The sequence below is a fragment of the Bos indicus genome, chromosome 4 (assembly GCF_029378745.1).
Source record: "Bos indicus isolate NIAB-ARS_2022 breed Sahiwal x Tharparkar chromosome 4, NIAB-ARS_B.indTharparkar_mat_pri_1.0, whole genome shotgun sequence".
NCBI classification, from domain to species: Eukaryota; Metazoa; Chordata; class Mammalia; order Artiodactyla; family Bovidae; genus Bos; species Bos indicus.
In genome coordinates, this window is record NC_091763.1 from 103,290,724 (window position 1) to 103,314,358 (window position 23,635).

Here is a 23,635-nt window from a genome sequence, read left to right on the forward strand (position 1 = left end):
ACTTGCTTTTAAACCAGCTTTCAGTAACAGTATTCTCACTTGCTCATATTATATCCTATAAATTACTATTGTATCACTTAACTTGATCTCAGTCATGCCACTCTGTAACCCTTACTCTTGACTAGCAAGTTTTTCAGTTTGTCTGATTTTTTCCTTATACTTAGTTATTTATAAATTTCATTTTTTGATGTAACTGTGAAAGTGAAAATATTAGTCATTTAGTCATTTCCGACTCTTTGTGACCCCATGGATTGTGTGTAGCCCACCAGGCTCCTCTTTGTCCATGAAATTCTCCAGGCAAGAATACTGGAGTGGTTTGCTGTTTCCTTTTCCAGGGGATTTTCCTGACCCCAGGGGTCGAACCTGGGTCTTCTGCATTGCAGGCAGAGATTCTTTACTAACTGAGCCACCAGGAAAGTCCTTTAGAACTTAGCACTTATTTCTTCATATTAAATTTAATCTGGTATATCAGTATTTTTGAATCTTAATCCAGTAAATTCACTATCCTTTTTCGCTTGGGATATTGCACAGAATTGTTGATCATATCCTTCTATATGTCCAGGTGGTTGCAAAAATGTTAAATAGGCAGAGTCATTTTTAGGTAATATATACAGAGGTAAGACCCAGACCTGTGTGCTATGGATACGTTAGTCCTGTTCCTTGCTTCTAGAAACTTCCCTCTTGAGTTACACTTGTATATATTTTCTTAAAGATCTGCTTTCTAAATCTGTAAAACTGAAAGACTCTCTTCTTAGCTTTCCCTAAGGTTAGTCTGCTTCCTCTCACTTTTCTAGATCCAGTTGGAATGTAGCCTCATCAGAAAGGGCTTCTCTGACAACCTTATCCCAAGTAGCTTCCCCTGGTAATAGGAATGTTACTGTTTTGCTAGATCACTTAACATTGGTCAGAGATACAAATATGGTTTATTATTAACTTCTCCTCTTCTAGAATGTCAGCTCCGTGAGGTCAGAGACCAATATCTTTGTCATTTAGTGCTATGTCCCTTGCACCTAACATAGTGCTTGGCACAAGTTGGGGACTCAGTTGAAGGAATAATTTTACTGCTGCAATGTTTTTTTGTAGTTTTACTTTATATATATTTGTGTAATAAATACAAAAGGAACATTTAGCTTTTTGAATTACTGTATTCCCTTTTACCACCCTTATAGAGATTCTGTCACATTTCAGTGATGGGATATCATAACTCCAATTGGAAAATCTGCTTTGCTCTGATCACCTTTCAGTTCAGTTCAGTAGCTCAGTCCTGTCCGACTCTTTGCAACCCCATGAATTGCAGCACGCCAGGCTTCCCTGTCCATCACCAACTCCCGGAGTTCACCCAAACTGATGTGCATCGAGTTGGTGATGCCATCCAGCCGTCTCATCCTCTGTCGTCCCCTTCTCCTCCTGCCCCCAATCCCTCCCAGCATCAGGGTCTTTTCCAGTGAGTCAACTCTTTGCATGAGGTGGCCAAAGTACTGGAGTTTCAGCCTCAGCATCAGTCCTTCCAATGAACACCCAGGACTGGTCTCCTTTAGGATGGACTTGTTGGATCTCCTTGCAGTCCAAGGGACTCTCAAGAGTCTTCTCCAACACCACAGTTCAAAAGCACCAATTCTTCGGCGCTCAGTTTTCTTCACAGTCCAACTGTCACATCCGTACATGACCACTGGAAAAACCATAGCCTTGACTAGACGGACATTTGTTGGAAAAGTAATGTCCCTGCTTTTGAATATGCTATCTAGTTTGGTCATAACTTTCCTTCCAAGGAGTAAGCGTCTTTTAATTTCATGGCTGAAATCACCATCTGTAGTGATTTTGGAGCCCCAAAAAATGAAGTCTGCCACTGTTTCCACTGTTTCCCCATCTATTTGCCATGAAGTGATGGGACCAGATGCCATGATCACCTTTAATCACATCTAATTATCTTTACAGCAAGCCCATTTTTTTTACATAATATGCTTCTAAAAGAATTTCATGAAAGATCTTATCAGTTGTCCAGATACATGTAAAAATGGACAGATTTTTAGAAATTTTTGTCTCAGATACGAGGAAATCTTCTAATTGGGTGAAAAAGTAAAACCATTAGACTCCAGTCCTGTTGACTGGGGACTCTGTGACTCTGTGGACTCTAGCCCTCCAGGCTCCTCTGTTCATGGGGTTTTCTAGACAAGAATACTGGAATGGATAGCCATTCTCTTCTAAGGGATCTTCCCGATCCAGGGATTGAACCTTGTCTCCTATATTGCAGGCACGTTCTTTACTGTCTGAGCCACCAGGAAAGGTAAATAATGTCAAATTGGAATCCCCATAGAAGGTTCCTACTAGATTCCTTATTGAAATAAATACTTAACTTGGTATAAATAAATACCAAGTAGGTATTTATTTTCCTGACATATGCTAATCATAGTGGGGCTAGATACTTACTCTTTGTCAAATTGTTATGGGTTTTAATAAAGTACCTCTTTACTAGTTCACCTGGAGTCTTGTCTGGAATCCATATCAAGATTACCAGTCTGTTGTTTGAGGACTTCATCTTTATTTGAAAGTTAGAATGTTATTCATAGAATATTGAGTATAATTCAGCAGTTTGGTTTACACGTTCTGCTAGTTTGATTTTAAATTTATCTTTTTTTGTCTTAAACAACCAACTGAAATGTCTTGAGGTAGAAGTGAGAAGCTTTTTTCAGTTTCTGACAGGCTTTTCCTTTTCTATTTGTTCTTAAGTACAAAAGTAATCATCTTTCCCATCTGTTGGTAGATAGAATTCATTTGGGTTTTTTCTGGCACCTAGTTTTATAGTTGTCTATGAAAGTTTGCATGATTCGAAAAATCCATAAATAAAGAAGCATCTGTATGACTCAATAATTATTCTGAAGAGAACTGTGATTGTTAATGAATTTTTGAAAAAAGTGTTTTCTGTTTTAATAATATGTGTCTTTTTTCCTCCTCCAGAGAATGGATCTTGGAGAATGTCTGAAAGTCCATGACCTGGCTTTAAGAGCAGATTATGAAATCGCATCCAAAGAACAAGATTTTTTCTTTGAACTTGATGTATGTGATTTTGTTTTAACAAGTTGGATTACCTTTTGCAGTAAAATATTTTGAATATAGATTGATATTTCTTAATGGAAAAGCCTCTTAGAAAAATCATCTTATTTTTGTGGTTAATATGAAGGATGGTTTAAGGGAAGTCCACAAAAGAGTCAGACACACAGCTGAGTGACTAACACACACAACACACACATGAAGGGCAATACTAAACTAGTAGGGTTATGTACTTTCCTAACGATAATTTTGAAAAATATGAGATGAAACTGCATATTTTAAGAAAGTGTGTGAAAGTTGTGTAATTCATACATTGATTTGAAAATTAAGGATGTTCTTCCCAATTAGGTATTTGTGATTAAGAAAATAACCATTTTAAATGTAGACAACTTAAAAAAAAATGTAAACAACTAATTTCTAGTGTATATAAAACCCTTTAATAATTAACTGAATTTTTATATTCATACTTGTTTTTGTATCTATAAGTATACGTGTAAAGAGAGGGAAGATATTAAGGGCAGTGTTTTATTTTGTTTTTTTTTTTTTTTTAAATGTGCTTAAGAGAAGAAATATTAGAGGAAATAGAAGATGCTATATAGGTATCTAAAAGGCTCAAACTTGTTATACAAACATGAGAGTAGTCGTGACTTTTTTTTAAGTAGAAGACATACTAATCAGCATTATATAAAACATACTGATGACCATAAACCTTATGGTATATTTTATCAGTGAGGTAACAGATGGTTTATTTGGTTTGGGAGAAAAGTAGTAAATAGCCACCTCCCCTCCCCTGCCCCCCATTTACTTCTTTGAACTTCCAAGAACTTCTGCTAATGGAAATGAAGTCATCTATGTAAACATAATTTTAATATGGGGCTGGAGCAGTTGGGGAAATGCCTTAAGTGAATTTGTTATGATTTAACGTACACTGGGCATAAAATACTGCAGAAATTCACCAACATCTAGATGTATGGGTGTGGGGTTTTCAATCTTAAACTCCCACAAGTATGTTTGAAACTATTTCCCATATGCCATATAGTGTGTTGGTCACGATTTCCTTGCAGCTTTAATAAATGAAATGGACTATAAGTATAATTTTAATTTGCATTTCTTATTATAAGTAAGTTTGAAAATTTTTCATGTATTTAAGATCTATTTATATATCCTTTTCAGTGAACTTTCAGTGTACATCATTTTGTGTGTATGTGTGGGGGGTGCTATTTACTAATTTCAGATACGTGTGTGTGTGTGTGTTTTAATTTTTGCCATGTGGCATATGGGATCTTAGCTCCCCAAGCAGGGATCAAACTCACACCCTTTGTAGTGGAAGCAGGGAGTCTTAGCCATCAGACTACCAGGAAAGTCCTGGATGTTAGTATTTTTCTACTTGATTTGTACTAAATAGCACCTTACATATAATGAAAATTAGTCCCTTATCTCAGATAATATGTTGTGGTTTTTTTTCTATTTCTTTTTTGGAAGTTGTGAGTTTTGCAAAATATTTGTGTAGTTGTGTCGTTTATTAACTGTTAAAAATCTGTTAAATTAAGTCAAAAGGCCTTTCCTGTCCTGCTGTGATAAGAATTCTGTTTCATTATTTCTTCTGGTATTTTTATGGCTTTGTTTTATGTATTTGAATCTGTGAATTAAATTTATTCTGTTACAAGGAATTGAGGTATAGGTCTCACTTTCTACATAGCTGCTTAGTTGACCCAACACTATTGATTAGTTCCATCGTTTTTTAAAAATAAAATTTAAGTTAATTAGAGTTAAATAACTATTTCTTTTTCATCACAGATAAAAGGTTTTACATTTTCATGAAATTCATGGGTTAAATAACCATTTTTAGAATTTTATGTGTGTCTAATAAATTTATATTTTTAAACATTGGAGTTTTGAATTAGCTGTATTTCTGTACAGTAAGATACGAAAGTCTAAATTGGTTGGGTTGGGAATACATCTTTAAAGCTTAGTTTTATATGAACTGTGATTTATTTATAGACATACTAACATATGCCTGATAAACATCTATGTAAATACTGATGTAGATTTTTACAAAATTCTCAGTGGTTTATTCTTTGAGAAAAGAGCAATTGTTCCTGATTGTAACATTTTCATTGTGGAAAATTTGAAGGACACAGAAAAACAGATTACTAAAAATTATCCATATATTCAGAAATTGTTAATATCTAATGTATGCTTGTCAATTTTTCTACTGTTTGTTTATTTTACAAAATTGGGCTCGTACTGCATATACCATTTTGTAACTTTATTTACAAATGAAGCATGAGCATTTTCTTAGGTCCTTACATGTTCTACTGACACCTTTTTTAAATGACTGAAGATTAAGTTCTCTACATGTTACCTGGATATTTCCCCATTTAACACTGTGAAGAACATTTTTGAATATTAATTTCTCCATATACCTCTGATTACTTTCTTAAAATGGATTCCTAGAAGTAAAAGTTACTAAGTCAGGGCATATTGTTAAGGCTTTTGATAAAGATTACCATATTGCCTTTTTATTGAGCCTGCACTGGTTTGTGATTCCTTCAGCAAAGTGTGAGAGTGGTGGTTTCCTTACAGCCTTACATTTTCTGGGAATTTTTATGTTTGTTCTTTGTAGATTTGATAGATGATGATAGTGGTTTTCAATTTGTAGTTGAACTCACTTTTTTTTTTAATTCCCATAATAGCATTTAAAATAATAAAGTATACTTTTTGAGTAAAGATATTTACAGATACAGTTGATTTTTCTTACAGTAATTGTCTTAATTAAACTTTGTAGGCTATGGATCATCTGCAGTCATTCATTGCAGATTGTGATCGAAGAACAGAAGTGGCTAAGAAAAGATTAGCAGAAACTCAAGAAGAAATTAGTGCTGAAGTTGCAGCGAAGGTAAGATGTCAATTATTTCATTAATACAAAGTAGTTTTACCTTACTATACTTTGAGGTATACTTTTTATGACTTTTTATTTTTTAATAATTATATTTATAGGAGGCCTGGTGTGCTGCAATTCACGGGGTCGCAAAGAGTTGGACACGACTGAGCGACTGATCTGATCTGATTTATAGGAGATTGCAGAGACATATGTAGAGATTTTGCATACTCTTCCTCTAGTCCTCCCCTATGTTAACATCTTACATAATTAATAGTGTCAAAGCCATGAAGTTGATAACTGGGCCAGTCCTTACATTTTATTCACATTTCATTAGTTGTGCATGTGTGTGCAGCTGTATGCAATTTCGTCACATGTGTAACGGTTAACTACCACTGTAATTGAGATACTTAACTGTAGCATCACCACAATACTCCCTCATATTACCCCTTTATAGCCACATTCGTTCCTGTATCTCTCTAGCCCCTGGGTACCACTAATCTATTTTCCATCTCTGTAATTATTTTATTGAATATTGCATAAATGGCATCATGCAGGTTGTATCCTTTTGAGATTGGCTTTTTATAGTCAGTACAACGTCCTTCAGTTTCATACAAGTTGTGTGTATCAGTACCTCATTCTTAGGCAAAAATGTTTTGTTGTGAACTTATGCATAAAGTAGAGAGAAAAGTACAGTGAATCCCAATGAATTCAAAGGCATCAGTCTTCTGCTATTTCATTATTTGAAAAGCAAATTGTAGATGTCATATCATTTCACCTTTAAAACATAACCACAAAATTACATTCATAAAGGTAACAAATTTTTAATATCATCCAATACCCAGAATGAATTCATTTTCCTATGTAGAGTTGGTGTGTTAAATCAGAGTTCCGAAGTCCACATATTGACTTTAGCTGATTTGATGATTCACTGCTTTATAATGTTGTGTACCATTCAGTGTAGTCTGGCACATTTTATGAAAATGCAGAATGGAGACAAAGTTATCCAATAGAGTTTAGGTAACGTCATTAAATGTAGTGCTCAGATATGTGTATACAAAGTGAAATGGATCCCTTGTCTGAGGAGAGGATTATGTATAACCAACTTTTTTCTGGAAAGTTTTCTTAATATGGGGACTATAAAGATAGGTGTCCTAAAGTACATGGGATTTCATATCTCCTGGTAGGAAGAGATCCATAGCAGTTGGCTAGACCCCAGCTATATTGGTTTATAAAGCTTTGTATTAGTTATCCATCACTACAAAAATGCTGACAGGTTACCTCAAAACTTAAAACATTAAGAATTTATTTAGCTCATGAGTCTGTAATCAGTAACTTAAGCTGAAATTGACTAGGCAGTTACTCCTCTAAGCTGGGCTCACTCATGTCTTCTAGTCAGCTGGAGGCCAGAAGTCTGGCCTGAACACATTCTCATGGTGGTAGCAGAGGTGCAATAGTATCAAGCCCCATCGTACAAGCAGTTTTTAAGCATTCCCTTATGTCATATTTGCTACCATCCTGTTAACCAAAGCCAGTTAGTTACATGGCCAAGTTCAGAGTCAGCGTATGATGGTGTTCACATAGCAAAGGGCACAGGTGCAGGAGGGTGAAGAGCTTTGGTCACTAATGCAGTCTTTCTGTGGCAGATACTTGAGGAAAACACCATTTTGTTAAAGTAGGACAACAGTGATAATACAATTGGGAATTTCTTTGAGGGACAAATATCTTGGATTGAGGGAAATTTAAGGAGTAAAGATTATTGGCACACTACTTTGTTGGGATTGGATGTCAATATCAAATCAAAACCTTTTTTGCTAATTGGCCATATAGGCTGAATACTTACTTTGTAGCCAGAATAAAGACTGTCATGTGCCATTAAAACAATAGGAATGAACTAGATACCCATAACGGTGGTGATGAGGTGGTATATCAGAACCCAAGGAAAGAAATAATCCCAATGGAAAGGGATGGACCATGGGAGAAAGGTGCCATGCTGGTATACTGAATATTAGTAATATGCCACATGCATATACAAGGCACATTTTCTCATCTCTCACAACCTTGAGAGATAGGTATTATCCCTACTTCTCAGATGAGGAAGTAGATTCAGGTGTGGTAATCTGGCCACAATTACATAGCTGTTAATTGGTTTGGCCATAAACCAGATAGATATGTTGGACTTTAAAGCCATATCTTCACTTTAAAGAATATCCCCCAATTCATTTCTTTTACTCATATTTGAGCTTATCTTAGGCATTGGAAATACAAAAATGGCATACAGAGTAATGTGATACAGATAAAATAATTGTCATAGAAGATACAAAGATGGCACAAAGGAGTGTATGATGCTCTCTGCTTAAGTGTCTTAAGTGAGGGTGAGGTGTGACTATTGATTGTTCACATAATAGACTGTTCAGTTGGATCTTACTGAAAGGATAGACACGCATGAGGCAGGTAAAGGAGATAATGGATGACATCCTAGCAAGAGAGAGCAGTATGTGGAAAGTCAGAGAGGAAGAAAACAACAGGGTGAGTTTGGGAAACATAACAGATTTGTTGTGAAGTCAGAGAACAGAAAGAGATGGTTTGGAAAGGCACAGAGTTCCAGAATGTGGAAGAAAATGTATTTTATACTTGGAATACACTGCCAAAGCAGAGGTTAAAAAGCAGTAGTTATATTGAGATCAGTTGTCTCCCTGAACTCACAAGTAAAGGCAGGCAGGCTCAAAATACTCTAATGTCCACCAATTCATTTATGATATGCTCAGAAAGCATTAGTTATATTGCCTTAGATAGCTCAAACGTCTTTTCTGAACACTTACGAAATATTTTGAACTTTGGTACGTGCTGATTTTTATTCATGATCATCTTTTCTGTTTCTTTCTAGGCAGAACGTGTTCATGAGTTAAATGAAGAAATTGGCAAATTGTTGGCCAAGGTGGAGCAGTTAGGAGCTGAAGGAAATGTGGAGGAATCCCAGAAAGTAATGGATGAAGTGGAAAAAGCACGGGCAAAAAAAAGAGAAGCAGAGGTAGTTTATAGTTACAGTTTCTAGAGCCTTAGCATCTATACTTCCAAAAGAACATATATTTGATCAGAAGTTACTGAAAAGTTAAAGGAAATTTAAACCAGTTTAAAAATAAATATCTAGTTTATGTCGTGCCAATGGGTTATATATCAAAACTAGTGGTTGTTTTGGAATTTAGAGTCATTGATCTGTTGAAATTGAAATTACCTAAACAACGTCTCAAGGAGATCAGCCCTGGGATTTCTTTGGAAGGAATGATGCTAAAGCTGTAACTCCAGTACTTTGGCCACCTCATGCGAAGAGTTGACTCATTGGAAAAGACTCTGATGCTGGGAGGGATTGGGGGCAGGAGGAGAAGGGGATGACAGAGGATGAGATGGCTGGATGGCATCACTGACTCAATGGATGTGAGTCTGAGTGAACTCCGGGAGTTGGTGATGGACAGGGAGGCCTGGCGTGCTGCGATTCATGGGGTCGTGAAGAGTTGGACACGACTAAGCGAGTAAACTGAACTGAACTGAAACGTCTCTCACACACACAGACACACACATACGGTATTCATATCCATGGTCACTATGATACCCTACCCCCTTCTCCATCCCCATGCAACTATAGTATTCTCCCTTTTCTTCCTTCCTCATTATAGTCTGCTAGCACACTGGAAGCCTCCTCTCATTCTTCTTCGACAGCACAGCTCAAAATCTGCTATCCTGCAGACAAAGTTCTATTTTTTTTTTTGCCCCTCCCCCCGATATTTTTCAGGAAATCAAATACCTTCAAATAAGATTGTACTCTCCCCTTTTGCTATAGTCTCCATTGTTTTTAACTGTATCACAGCTGGGTGTAATTTGTTCTTTTTTTTTATAGTGTTTTGAGGCAGAAGTTTAGAGCATTGATTCAGTTTATTTTATTGATTTATTTTTCATTTTTTACTTCTACTGAAGTGTAGTTGATTTACAGTGTTGTGTTAATTTCTGGGCTTCCCAGGTGGTGCTAGTGATAAAGAAACTGCCTGCCAATGCAAGTTAGACCTAAGAGACGCTGGTTTGATCCCTAGGTCGGGAAGATCCCCTGAAGGAGGGCATGGCAACCCACTCCAGTATTCTTGCCTGGAGAATCGCTTGGACAGAGGAGCCTGGCAGGCTACCGTCCATGGGGTTGCAAAGAGTCGGACACGACTGAAGCAACTTAGCAGGCCCAGCAAAGTGACTCAGTCATTACATATTTTTTTTCTTTGCCATTATATTTTATCATGAATTATGAAATACACATATAGTTCCTGTGCTATACAGTAGAACTTTGTTGTTCATCCATACTGTATATCATAGTTTGTGTCTGCTATTCCCAAGCTTCCAATCCTTCCCTCCTCCAACCCCCTTGGATCATTCTTCTAACCACAGCAATAGCATCTCATAGATTTTCATATGTTGTGTTTTTATTTTCATTCATTTCTAAATATTTGCTAATATTGCTTATGATTTCTTTTCTGACCTGTGGGTTTTAAGAGATCTGTTTAGTCTTTATTTTCACTGATTTTAATTCTGTTGTGGTCAGAAAACATGTTGTGATTTCAGTTCTCTTAAATATGTCAGTACACTGGTTTTGTGACCCTGCCTATGGCCTGTCTTAGTGAATGTTCCATTTGCACTTGAATGATACTCTGCCTTGTTAAATGAAGTGTTCTGTAAATGTCCTTTGAGTGAAGATAGTTGATAGATTTTTTCAACTTACCTATATCGTGTTGGTTTTCCTGCCTACTTACTCTATTAATATTTACTGAGAGGAGTGGTTGAAGTCTAATTGTAGATTTGTTTCTTTATGCTTTCCATTTAGTCACTTTTTGCTTCATCTATTTTGAAGCTCTGTTATTAGCTTAATACACATTTAGGATTTTTATGTCTTTTGATTAATTTAACCCTTTGTTTTAAAATGTCCTTCTCTCTCCCTATTAATGTCCCTTGTTTTGAACTATCCTTTGTCTGATTATAATAAAAGATTCTAGCTTTTTTTTACAAGTTGGAGTTGTATACTATAAACTCTAGAGAAACCACTGGAGCAGAAAAAGAGGTATAGTGAAAGTGAAGTCGCTCAGTCGTGTCCAACTCTTTGCGACCCCATGGACTGTAGCCTATCAGGCTCCTCCATCCATGGGATTTTCCAGGCAAGAGTGCTGGAGTGGATTGCCATTTCCTTCTCCAGGGGACCTTCCCGACCCAGGAATCAAACCCGGGTCTCCCGCATTGCAGGCAAACACTTTACCGTCTGAGTCTCAATAGTCCAATTAAAAAGAGATTGTGAGACTAGATTTACAACAAAAAGAAATAAGACTTAACTGTGTACTAGCTGCAGGAAACCCACTCTAAATACAGAGACACAGATTAAAGGTTCTAGGCTGGGAAAAGGTATACCAAGTAGCCATTCTAGGTAGTTTTAATTTCTTAATATTAGGATTTTTTTAAATGTAGTTAATGTCAATGCAGAAAATAAACAGTTTGTGGTACCACCATGGTCTCTAAGCCTAAAGCCTTTCATTTCTCCCTAAGCAGAAAGAGGAGGAATAATAAGGCACAAAAATTGAGTTGACCTGTGCTTTCTTGTGCTTTCGGATTTTCTTTTTAAAAATATTTTATTTTGAAATATTTTAAGAAAAGTAAAAAAAAAAAAAAAGAAAGAAAAAATATCGGGTGAAGAATTCTCTATATCCTTCACACAGACTCTTCAAATGGTAGCATATTACCACATTAGCTTTATCATTCTCTTCCTACATCAGTGTGTGTGTGTATTTGAACTGTTTGACAATAAGTTATAAAAATGATGCCTATTTATCCCTAAATACTTCAGTGTGTATTTCATAAAAACAAGGATATCTTACTATATAACCACAGTACCAGTTGTCTGAATCACAGAATAATATTGTTACAATACTATTAATCTGAAGACTTTGTTCATATTTTACCATTTGTCCCAATAATGTTCATTTTCAGAAAAGAAAAACTTTTGCTTAAGATCCAGTCCAGGATCATGTATTGCATTTTAGTTGTTATGTCTTACTCTAATCTTATTTAATCTGGTACCTCAGTCTTTGTCTTACATGGTCTTGACCATTTTGAAAAGTATAGACCTGTTATTCTGTAAAATGTCCTTCACTTTGGATTTGCTCAATATTTCTTTCTCATTAGATTTTTGAGAGGAATACCACTGAAACAATGTCATAGCCTATCAAAGGCATGTGTTAGTGGTTTGTTTACATGTATACCTGTACCTCCTCCCTCTAGAGCCTCCCTCCCACCCCACCCCTTTAGGTCATCAAGGACACGGTGCCATACAGCAGCTTCCCACTAGCTGTCTGTTTTACACGTGGTAATATGTGGTTTTGTCGTTAAGTCATGTCCGACTCTTGCAAGTCCATGGACTGTAGCCTGCCAGGCTCCTCTGTCCATGGAATTTCACAGGCACGAATACTGGATTGGGTTGCCATTTCCTTCTCCAGGGGATCTTTCTGACCCAGGAATCAAAGTTGGGTCTCCTGCATTGCAGGTAGATTGTACCAGCTGAGCTAATAGGAAATCCCTAGAAATGGGAGAAATGTCTTATTTAGGAAGAAAATATTTGCAAATGAAGCAGCAGACAATGGATTAATCTCCAAAGTGACAAACAGCTCATGGAGCTCAATATTAAAAAAAAAAAATCAAAAAATGGGTGGAAGACCTATATAGACATTTCTCCCATTGCCTGTTTTTTTTTTTTTTTTTTTAAAAAGAAAAAAAAAATTGGTATACAAAAACTGGGCCCAAAGTGGAGACTGCATTTTATTATTTTTTGAAAAAATTTCACTCGTTTATTTTTGGCTGCATGTGGTCTTTCTCTAGTTGTGGAAAATGGGGGCTACTCTCCAGTTGTGGTGCAGTGGCTGCTTTTGTTGCGGAGCACGGGCTCTGGAGTGCTGGCTCAGTAGATGTGCTGTGTGGGATCTTCCCAGACCAGGGATTGAACTGGTGTCCTTTGCTTTGCAAGGCGGATGCTTAAAGAACCTCCTATAGATTTTCTCCAGCAGTGTCCACTTATATTTCCTTAGCCAAAGCTATGTGGAAACTTGGAAATGTCATGCTTTTATATGGGCATGCTGCTGCCTCAAACAAATCAGAATTCTGTCAGTATAAGGAAAAAGGGTAGAGTGGATGCACAAATATACTAATTTATTATCTCCTTAGTATAAGTAAAATGATGAGTCCAAGACCTCTTAATCTCAGTAAGGCACCTTTCATCTATGTCTTATAGAGCCGCTCTGTTTGAGGCGAAGTTTTTTGTAGGCCTTGTCTGTATTTACATCGTGGGGAGAACGATACGTGGAAGGAAGCTGTAACAGTATGGAAGGCGTGCATTCCTTTTCTGCAAGCATGGGCGGCGACTACCTTGATTCTTCACTAGTGTATATTTTTGAGGTTGCTGCATCTCATTTTTAACAAAAAAATACAGAAAACAGAAAGAGAAAACCTTTGAAGAAAGTTATATCCTGTTAATGTTATTGTAGTTCTGGCAAAAGGTAATTTGAGGCTCTGATCTTTCATTTCTAGTGGAGAAGTCTTGAGGACGGAGGATGGGAGTAAGGGGGGGAAATATGTTTCATGACAAAATAGCCATACTTTCGTATGTTCACTAGAAGCATTTTTTTTTGTATGAACATAGTGAATTTTGTTTAATTGTGTGATTTGAATGCAGTTTATATGAACATGGTTTTTCTCACTTTTGTTTAGGAAGTTTATCGGAATTCTATGCCCGCTTCCAGTTTCCAGCAGCAGAAACTTCGAGTCTGTGAAGTTTGCTCTGCCTATTTAGGTCTTCATGATAATGACAGACGACTGGCTGATCATTTTGGGGGTAAACTGCACCTGGGATTTATTGAAATAAGAGAGAAGCTTGAAGAATTAAAGGTACATTGGTAAATTAATATCCCACACTTTTTACAGTTATAGCCACTCATTTTGTGTAGTATTTTTCTTTGATATTGAAGACTATTCTTAACTGTGATTCTGTTAATAATTCAGATTATAGGATTTTGTGTAGGATTGTAAATGGAAATAGCTTGTTTAATGGATATCTGACAAACTTTAAAAATCCTCTTATTCTTGGTGGAGATAATATTTTCTCTTGGACATTATATTGAATCAGGTAGGAATCTTGCAAACTGGGTTAGAAAATCCTACAAGCCCCCTAAAATTTCCAATGATACTTTCTTTAAAAAAAAAAAAAAAAAAACTGGTAATAATGTTAATATAACATTTAAAGGAAGATTAAAAAAATGATAATATTTTAAATATTTTGCAGTTCACTAAATAGCAGATTTTAAAACCTCTAGTTTTATGCTTCTGCTCCCACTTGAGAAAGCTTAGAAACCTATTTTTTTTAATGGACAGTCTGTGTCATTTAAATAGGCTGATGTGAGAAAGGCAACACAACTCTTACTTGTCTGCCAAATTCTTCTGAGAAGATAAACAAAGACAGAAAAGGATATTTCTAAACCATTGAAAGTGAGCACAGTCAATGGATAGGGCCAGTTTACTTTTCAGCAGTCTGATGTGGCTAGCTGTTTTTTGTCTTTTTTTAATTGGCACTGTCGCATTTTGTCATGAATTGAGGACTTTCTTAAAGATGGCAAACACCAGTAGTCACTTCTTGTGTAGTTATCACTGAAATTAACCCAGCATCCATAGCTGGGCATTTAAAATAATGTAGAATCAAATCACCTAGGGATTTCTCCATATTTTTAGTTTATTGTGAGCTCTTGTCCAGTATTCTGAGTAACTTAGATGATCTTGGGTAAGTTTTTTGAAATTACGAATGTGTCACCATAGCAAATGATCATTGGGCTCAAAGATAAAAATGGTACCTGATTGGGTACCAAATACAGACCTAGAAGCAGAACTGTTGAGCATTTCACTGGTATTTTTATTTTATTTTTATTTCTTCTGTTGTTAGTTTATCACTGGTATTTTTAAAAGTAGTAGCATCAGGATTGTAACTAGAAGTCAACAGAAGACATTTCTGTGTTGGAAATCATAGAGCATGGAAATAGTGATTTATAATGATTGATTTTTTTAAATCATTTTTAAAGAATTTAGAAGATATAAGAGGAGAAAAATATTAAAAGTGATTTTGAAATATCATTAAGAAGTCATAGAGAAATATGAAATTTTATATGAAAGGGAGGAAAGATTTTGGAAACCAGACTTGTAAGTGTAGTGATTAAACCTGACAAAACTTCAAATTGAATTGGTATTAAAAAGTTTTGATATTCGATATGGTAAAGTTGAGGATAATGCTAAGAATGGGCCGGGTAAATAATGCTTCTCATTTAATATTATTTTGAACTGTCGTTGTGTTTTAAGAGAGTTGTAGCTGAGAAGCAGGAGAAAAGAAACCAAGAACGCCTGAAAAGAAGAGAAGAAAGGGAGAGAGAAGAAAGGGAGAAGCTGAGGAGGTATGGCGTGATCACTGGAGTGGTCCAAGGACCTGAAGTGGGGCATAAAAAAAGATGTGATGGCGCATAAGATTTTAGACATCAGTAAATCTGGACTTGGGAAATTTCTGTTTACTCTTAAAAATATTACCATATGAAACAGTGTTTATTCAAGTATATTAACTAAAGACTGTTTAAGTCCAGGAGATTTCCTTCAAAATGTATGGAAGAGGGAGCCAAGAGCACCTCACATCTTTGTGTTTAGTAAGATAACAAGGCCCGTTTCTAGCCCTTTGATTACCATAATAGGCTCACTTTGAGCTAGACTGGCACAGAACTATTTTATGGTACATACTTGTTGATAGAAGGGCTGGGTGTTTTTTTTTTTTTTTAATCTGTTTCACTGATTATTTTACATGCTACTTTGATTATCTATTTGTTCAATTTAGAAGCTATAAACTGTTAAAACTTTTATTAATTTAATATAATAGCTAAATGTGCACAGTTCTTTTTATATTGGTATATTGATAAAATCAGGATTCTTCATATTTAGAACGTGTGCATGTTCTGGATCATTGTTACCCATTGGCAGCATGTTGTGTGATAACATGTTTAAAAACTTAAACAATTTTCAGATGGAGGGATGTGCCAGAAAAGATTTACCTATCATTCTAACTTACAGTGTTTCCTTAATGGTATTATATTGCTCTGAAATTTAAATAGCTTCTCTTCAGTAGATGTTCCTAAGTTAATTAAAACCTTTGATAATATGTGACTCAGCTATGTCACCTTCCTCCAAGCTTTGAGATTGTTACATGCAATCTATTTCAAGACACTTAAACTGACTTCATTTTTGTTACATGGCTTGTAACAGGTAATCTCTTTGCACTTTGATGACAAAAATGAAACAAAGCTATATATGGACATGTTCCTGTTTAGAGGAAGTGCTTTTATTCTTCCATCGATATATTTTCTTCATTTACTAGTAAATTTTACCTTAGAGCTTTATCCCTGTTCTCTTTTGTGTATACTAAGTTTCCATGGAAATAGCACCCAGTATTGTAATATTTAAGATAATACAAATGGAATTTGAATCTCAGTTTAAGTTAAAATTCAACAGAATATACTGCCACTAATACAAATTATACATCTGAGATGACAGCCAAATAAGAAAAAGAATTCTTTGCAAGACTACATTTTCACATCTGTCAGAGATGAAAGTACATCACATCTTACTCTTCTAATGCCACATTTCTTTTAATATTGGTTATGAAATGTTAATGCTATTTCAGAAATGTTGAAAAAAAATTTTTTTAAACTATCTGTGAACTTGAAGGACCCTAAGTATGGAAGATGAGGAAATTACTAGTAAGTATAAAATTATACACAAAATGGGATTCCAACTATGGTGTTGAAAGGATAATGATAAAAACTATTATCACTTTACTAGATGCTTACTGTGTGCCAGATACTGTGCTAATAAGTAAGACTTCCTGTATTTATTTATCTATTACTTGAAAGCTCCCGGTGAATTTTTTATTATTATTCCTCTTTTTAAAATGGCAAACTAAGCTGCAGGAAGATAAATAATCTGCCCAGGCCACACAGATAGTGAGTGATGGAAACAGTTATGGCTTATATGAGGCTCAGTCCACATTCATGTTCCAACCAAGCTATATACACTCCACTAAAAAAAACCCTTTGACTTCCTGGTAACCGTAATACTTGCTCTTACTATCTGTTGAGCTTTAATTGTGTACTGGGCAACATGAAGAGTACTTTGTATCAGAGAATTGTGTGTCATATTAAGAAACATTGTAAGATTGAATTGAGTGTTCTAGGGGTTATTGTATGAGGTGATAATTCCAGGGTATGTGCCCCTCAGAAGTTCTGATCTAAGAGGGAAAGACGAAATGACAGATGTAAAGAACAAAGAATTCTTTCCAGGTTGGGAGGTGGTTTTTGGAGAATTAGTGAATTGCATTGTGTTTTAAGTCTTCTAAGAGCCAGGTAGCCTAGGTAAGGGATGTGCCAGAGTGAGAAAGTCTGTAAAGTTTGTGGTGCTTTTTGGGAAAATTTGTGTATACACACATGTGCCTTGTATTTATAAAAGTAATATAAAAATTAGAAATGGGAATGTAATTTTAATACCACATTGTACCCTTTCTTCCTTATTTATAGTTATTTTTCTAAAAACAGAATTCTTTTTTTAGGTCTCGCTCACATAGCAAGAATCCTAAAAGGTAGGTATTATACAAGATAAGTGGTGAAGCTGTGTTTTCTGAGGGTAGTGAATGAGAATTTATTAGTTCTCTTAAGTCTTTTGTAGTGCATATTTGAGCAGTGTCATTTGAGAAGTTGGTCAGAAGATACTCATGAGCTACAGTTTAATTTTATCAGAATAAATTATATACAGTGCCCTGAAGTTACAGAGAGAGCTAAAAATATTTCAGAATATTTCATTAAAATCTTATTTAGAAGCTGAGTATACATGTGACAAGATTTATTTTTTAAAAATCAGTTTGGGTGGTACATCTAAGAAACACATTCTAAGAGGTTGTATCTGTTCAAAATACAAATAAATAGTTGGATATGTTTTGAATGAGGGAATCCATGGTGAGTTAATTAAGGGAAACGAAAATGTTGGTTTGCACCCAAGCTAGACTTGGGCTTTATTACTTCTCCCTTTGCACAGGTATCCCATAAAGCTTTAATGGGGCATTTTACATCCATAAAAGAGGAAGAGGAGAAGACTTAATTTTGATCTTTGGCCCTAGTATTGGTGGACTTTTTGAAGCTTTTTCCCCAAATTCTTCCATTGCTCTCAACTCAAATCACATCTTCTTTTTGAAACCTTCTACGTATTCTTGACTTTAAAGAATAAGAGCATTTGCTGTTATGAAAGCAAAACCTTGTGTTTCTATTAAACGTCCCTTAGTACTTTTTAGTATTTTTTTTTAGTACTAAGTACTACTTAGTACTTTTTTTTGGTGGCAGGGAGAAGAGGGTTCCCTTGTAGCTCAGTCGGTAAAGAATCCGCCTGCAGTGCAAGAGACCTGGGTTTGATCCCTGAGTCAGGGATTTCCTCTGGAGAAGAAAATGGCAACCCACTCCAGTATCCTTGCCTTGGAAAATCTCATGGACAGAGGAGCCTGGTGGGCTGCAGTCCATGGGGTTGCAAAGAGTTGGGCATGACTGAGCGACTAACACTTACTTGGTACTTTTTAGCATCTTTCAGTGGTATTTCTGCATAAAACACTAAAAAACTAAGACATTAGTCAGGACCAGTTGTATCAGCTAATTTATATGGTGGTGAGTTTCTCAGTCCAGGATGAGAAGTAGAAATATTAAATGATGATTATTTTTTACTGATTGGTTACTGCAGGCTTGTCCCTTCATTGGAGAGAAATTTAAACTCTTTGTACACAGAACATCCTTAGATATTCAGGCTAGAAATTTAATTTCTGCTACCCTAGTCCAAGCCACTTTTTACCTCGCTATTTACAGTAGCCTTTTAACAAGTCTCTTAATTTCTGTTCATGTCCACGTCCCTTTTTGGCCTCAGTCTGTTTTTTACACATTAGCCAAAATGTATTCTTTTAAAAAGTGGACTAAAGCAAATCAGCTCTGTCTTCAAACCTTCTAAAGGTATTCCGTTTCACTCAGGAGAAGTTGAAATCCTCACCATGGTTTTTAAGTAGAGTGATCAATCTGCCCTAGGAGAGTTACAGTTTATTTCTTGTCTCAGCATGTTTATTAATAGCTCCCTCTTTTCCTCTGTATAATTTAATACTGAAAGCATCCTGGTTTGAATGACAAAGTCATTCAGGTCAAGCAGGTCATCCTGCTTATTAGACTCCTGATATTACTCCCCCTTGCTAATCTCACGACAGCCAGAAGGGTGTCTCGTTCCTGTGAACTTTCCCCCCCTCAGGGCCTTTGCACCTGAGTTCCCTCTACCTGAAGCATTCTTCTCTGTGCTCCCTGATTAGCTGGTAAACCTTTTCCTGCCTATTCTGTATAAAAGAGGACCACCTAATTTTACTCTCCTTTTTTACTCTTCTGTCATGTCCTTACTACCTGACCTATATTTTATTTGCTGCCTACATGTCTGGAGGCCTCTTTCTGGACTTTAAGCACCATGAGGAGGTTAAGGACTTTGCTGTATGGGCTGCTCAGTCTCCCTAGGACCTAGAACAGTGCAGTAGGCACCCAGTAAATGTTTCTACCAGACAGTTATTGTCAAGTAAAATGAAGTATGCCTTGGGGAAATAATTTGTTACAATAGCTCAGAGTGAGTGATAAAAGAAAATACCATTTGATAAAAACACATGGACTGGATTTTCTCTTTTCCCTTTGTTTCTTCTCAGAAATACTCAGTTGTGGAAACACTGTATTCAGCTGCGATTGATACTAGATCCATAGTAGATGCCTTTCTTTCTAATGTTGATAGAAGCTGAATACTTTTAAACCGTAACAAAGTAATCATTTGAAAATAAACCCAGTTTATAAATTACCTGAATAATGTGCTTTTGAACTTACTGTAATCAGATTACGAGAAAATACTTCATTATTTACACACCATTTGATAAGTTTACCTATTTAAGTTTGCAGGTTGATTTTTCAGTAAATTTTTATGTTGTGCAGCTGTCACAATCCAGTTTAAAACATTTCCATCACTCTTAACAATATTCTGGAGAAGGCGATGGCACTCTACTCCAGTACTCTTGCCTGGAAAATCCCATGGCCGGAGGAGCCTGGTGGACTGCAGTCCATGGGGTCGCTAGGAGTCGGACAGGACTGAGCAACTTCACTTTCACTTTTCACTTTCATGCATTGGAGAAGGAAATGGCAACCCACTCCAGTGTTCTTGCCTGGAGAATCCCAGGGACAGTGGAGCCTGGTGGGCTGCCGTCTCTGGGGTCGCACAGAGGTGGACACGACTGAAGCGACTTAGCAGCAGTAACAATATTCATTCATTTCTTCCCATTGTTCCCCAAATGTTTTATATCCTCTATATATGTTGTCCCCACCGTGACCATATACACAATACATAAATTAGTTTTGTAACCCAATAGAGGCTACAGAAGTGTTTTTCCTTCTCTGTATGCCTACATACTTGTAAATTATTATATTATTTTGCAGTATAAGTAAAGTTCTCTAAAATGATTTATGCATGTAATCTTTTTCTTCCCAATAAATTATGTACTACTTGCAGAGAGAACTGTCTTAACTGTTTTGATTACACTGACAAGACACATTGTGGGCATTTATTTTGATGTTCATACAACCTTTCCAATTCAGCGAGTTAAAACTTACCCTAAACAATATTCTTTCTCATGTGTCTCCTCCCTTCTGTCCGTGTTCACCAGGTACATACTTTGTTTCTAAAGTATACTAAAAATCATAGTTAAATCCATAGAGATTTAAAATTAAATCCATAAAACATCTAGGTAATATAGTCCTTGGCATGTAGTAGTATTATAGATTGTTTCCTCCATTTAAAAAAATATTCCTAATGTAAATTTATACAACACTGACCTGAGAACTGTTTATTTCAAAATTCTAGTATGTAGTTATTTAATATACCAGCAGTTTATTTCATTGTAGATTTAGCTGATTTGAAATAGTACTGGCATTAAGTTTCTCTATAAAGAGTAGGCTTTAGTAAATGAGAAACTTAAGTGCCAACGAAACTAAAAACTAAATATCTTTTATAGATCCAGGTCCAGGGAGCATCGCAGACATCGGTCTCGCTCCATGTCACGAGAACGGAAAAGGAGAACTCGATCCAAATCCCGGGAGAAACGCCATCGCCACAGGTCCCGCTCCAGCAGCCGTAGTCGGAGCCGCAGCCACCAGAGAAGTGGGCACAGTTCTAGAGACAGGAGCAGAGAGCGATCGAGGAGGAGGTACTGAGGTCCATAGGAGGATATGGAACTACCTTTACAGTTTAGACTTGGAATACTAGTGGTTTGAACTTGCATCTGGTAATTTGTACACATTTGTGTGTGAGTGTATAACTTTTTTTTCCTGATTATATGGGTAGTTCAGAAAGAATATACTTATGAGCCAGAGTAAGAAATTGGAACCAGTACATGCAGAGGTTATTGCTTTTCTCTGGTTAGTGTGTCTTGGGGAAAAGTACTTTATGGGCAAATAATTTTAGGTACCAGTACTGTGAGAGCTTCTCCAGTATGTATTGGAAAATTAGGGACTCTGAGAAGTCCTTTTGTTAAGAGTTGTTTGACTTACTGTTTTCTAAACTTCCTGGAGCTGGTGTACTTTTTTAGAGCAGATACATTCAGTATATTCTTGTTTATTCTGCACTATAGGTATGCAATGTTACATACAGTTAGCTTGGCAGGGCAGGTTCAGAATTTTAAGGAAGTTAGACATCACTGGCATGAAAATTCAAAACATGCAGGGAGGGCAGACCCAGGTTGAGGTATGTTTAAGGACTTGGTTTGACAAAGGACAAAGGATTAGAATGTGATGGAGCCTTTGCACTCATGGTCTGTATAAACCAAGCTCCCCAAACTTCTCAGGTCCCATCATGGCCCTTGAAGAGCCAGGTCATTTCTAAGGAACAGAAACATTTTTTTGAGTGCCTAGTATCTACTAATCTCAAGCTTTCTATGGATTATTACTCCACATGAAACCTGTGATAAATTTTTAACAGCTTTCTGCAGATTCCTTTTTTTTATTTTTGGCGCCTTAGCCAGCCATTCCCTGAAACTGCTCACAGACTGAGTTGGATATGATAGGCCCTTTTATTTATTCTTTATTTTCTTGCCTTGTTCCAAGTAGGTTCCCACCCCCTCCTCCAGCTTTACTGAGGTGTAATTAACAAAGTTGTAAGATATTTAAAGTGTACATTGTGGTGATTTGCTATACAGGTACATTGTGAAAGGATTCCTCCCATCTAGTTAACACATCCATCACCTCACATATATTTTTGTTGTTTTTGGTGAGAACATTTATGTTCTACTCTTAGAAACCCAAGTAGTTCTTCTACTGCACTAGGCCTTATATATATATATATATAAGGTAGTTGAGCAACTTTATTCAAGTGAATTAGGGCATAGGACTAATATTTTGACAATAATGAGGTTGACCTAAGCGCTAAACTGGAATCAGAGTAAACAGTATGGGAGTTTAGTGCTAGTGCTAAGTCGCTTCAGTCGTGTCCGACTCTATGCGACCCTAGGGATTGTAGCCTGCCAGGCGCCTCTGTCCCTGGGATTCTCCAGGCAAGAATACTGGAGTGGGTTGCCATTTCCTTCTTCAGAGGATCTTCCCGACCCACGGACCGAACCTGCATCTCTTATATCTCCTTTGTTGGCAGGCAGGTTCTTTACTGCTAGCGCCACCTGGGAGTTTAGATGAGGGAAATATCAGAGTAATTTTAAAAGATAGCTTCAGGGAGTAGCCTAAAGCCTAAATAGAGTAGGTATAATTTGAATAGATAAAACCAGGTAGGAAAGAGATATTTTAGATATTACAGGCACATGCAGAGAATGAGCTGGGAATTTGTGAATTTTTAAGGGACAGAGTTGTTCATAGTGTGCTTTTAGGTCCCTTATCTCATATCCTTAAAACTAGGCACACAGTACAGTGCCCAGAAAAATACATCTTAAAAAATTCTCCGTGAATCTTACCTACATTGTAAATTTTAAGAATCATCTTGCTGGTTGGTAGAAGGTCTAGATAATTTCTCTTGTCACCTTGGCCCCCTGTCATTGTTTTGGTATCTCTGCACTCTTAAATGTTGTCATTGGTGGTGGGGATGGCGGGATAGGCATGAAGTCTCCCTCTTCCGGGACCCAGTCTCTAATGTTTCCTGCGTTTATGAAGATATATAGGAAATTTGACCACCATGCTACCTGACAATCCCTCATCCAATATTTTCAGCATATTCATAAAGAGGATTATTTTTGTAGAAGTATTTTTTTCTCAAGAACACTTCTAATCTTGATACTCAGATTACTGTCTCAAAGCAGTATTTTGTTTTTTGCCGAAAATGAGCAATTGCTATTGAAATCTACTTGATATAAAAGAGAATATCAAGTTATTGCTACATAGTACCAGTTTTAATTTCAAAGTAAAAATCCCAGTTAAAGGTCTTTTATGACTTGGCTTTCTTCTGCTTCAGCTATGAAGTACTGGTCTCAGTAGAGTCTGCGTGCGGCTTTTGCTGGGAACTCCCACCCTTGGTAAA

General features: G+C 36.4%; 1 protein-coding gene across 6 annotated transcripts in view; it reads left to right on the plus strand.

Annotated features, from left to right (window-relative positions):
• LUC7L2 (LUC7 like 2, pre-mRNA splicing factor) overlaps positions 1 to 23,635 on the plus strand; it is a 56,595-nt gene that overhangs the window by 30,124 nt on the left and 2,836 nt on the right. For all 6 annotated transcript variants that reach the window (XR_011566324.1, XM_070788228.1, XM_019959167.2 and 3 more), the window contains 7 exons: positions 2,956 to 3,054; positions 5,837 to 5,947; positions 8,817 to 8,960; positions 13,712 to 13,888; positions 15,344 to 15,435; positions 17,628 to 17,657; positions 21,135 to 21,326. Coding sequence is in view for 5 of the 6 variants with exons in the window: in XM_070788228.1 (XP_070644329.1) it covers positions 2,956 to 3,054; positions 5,837 to 5,947; positions 8,817 to 8,960; positions 13,712 to 13,888; positions 15,344 to 15,435; positions 17,628 to 17,657; positions 21,135 to 21,326 (845 nt within the window). In the remaining variant the exon portion in view is untranslated. The remainder of the gene's footprint in view (positions 1 to 2,955; positions 3,055 to 5,836; positions 5,948 to 8,816; positions 8,961 to 13,711; positions 13,889 to 15,343; positions 15,436 to 17,627; positions 17,658 to 21,134; positions 21,327 to 23,635) is intronic.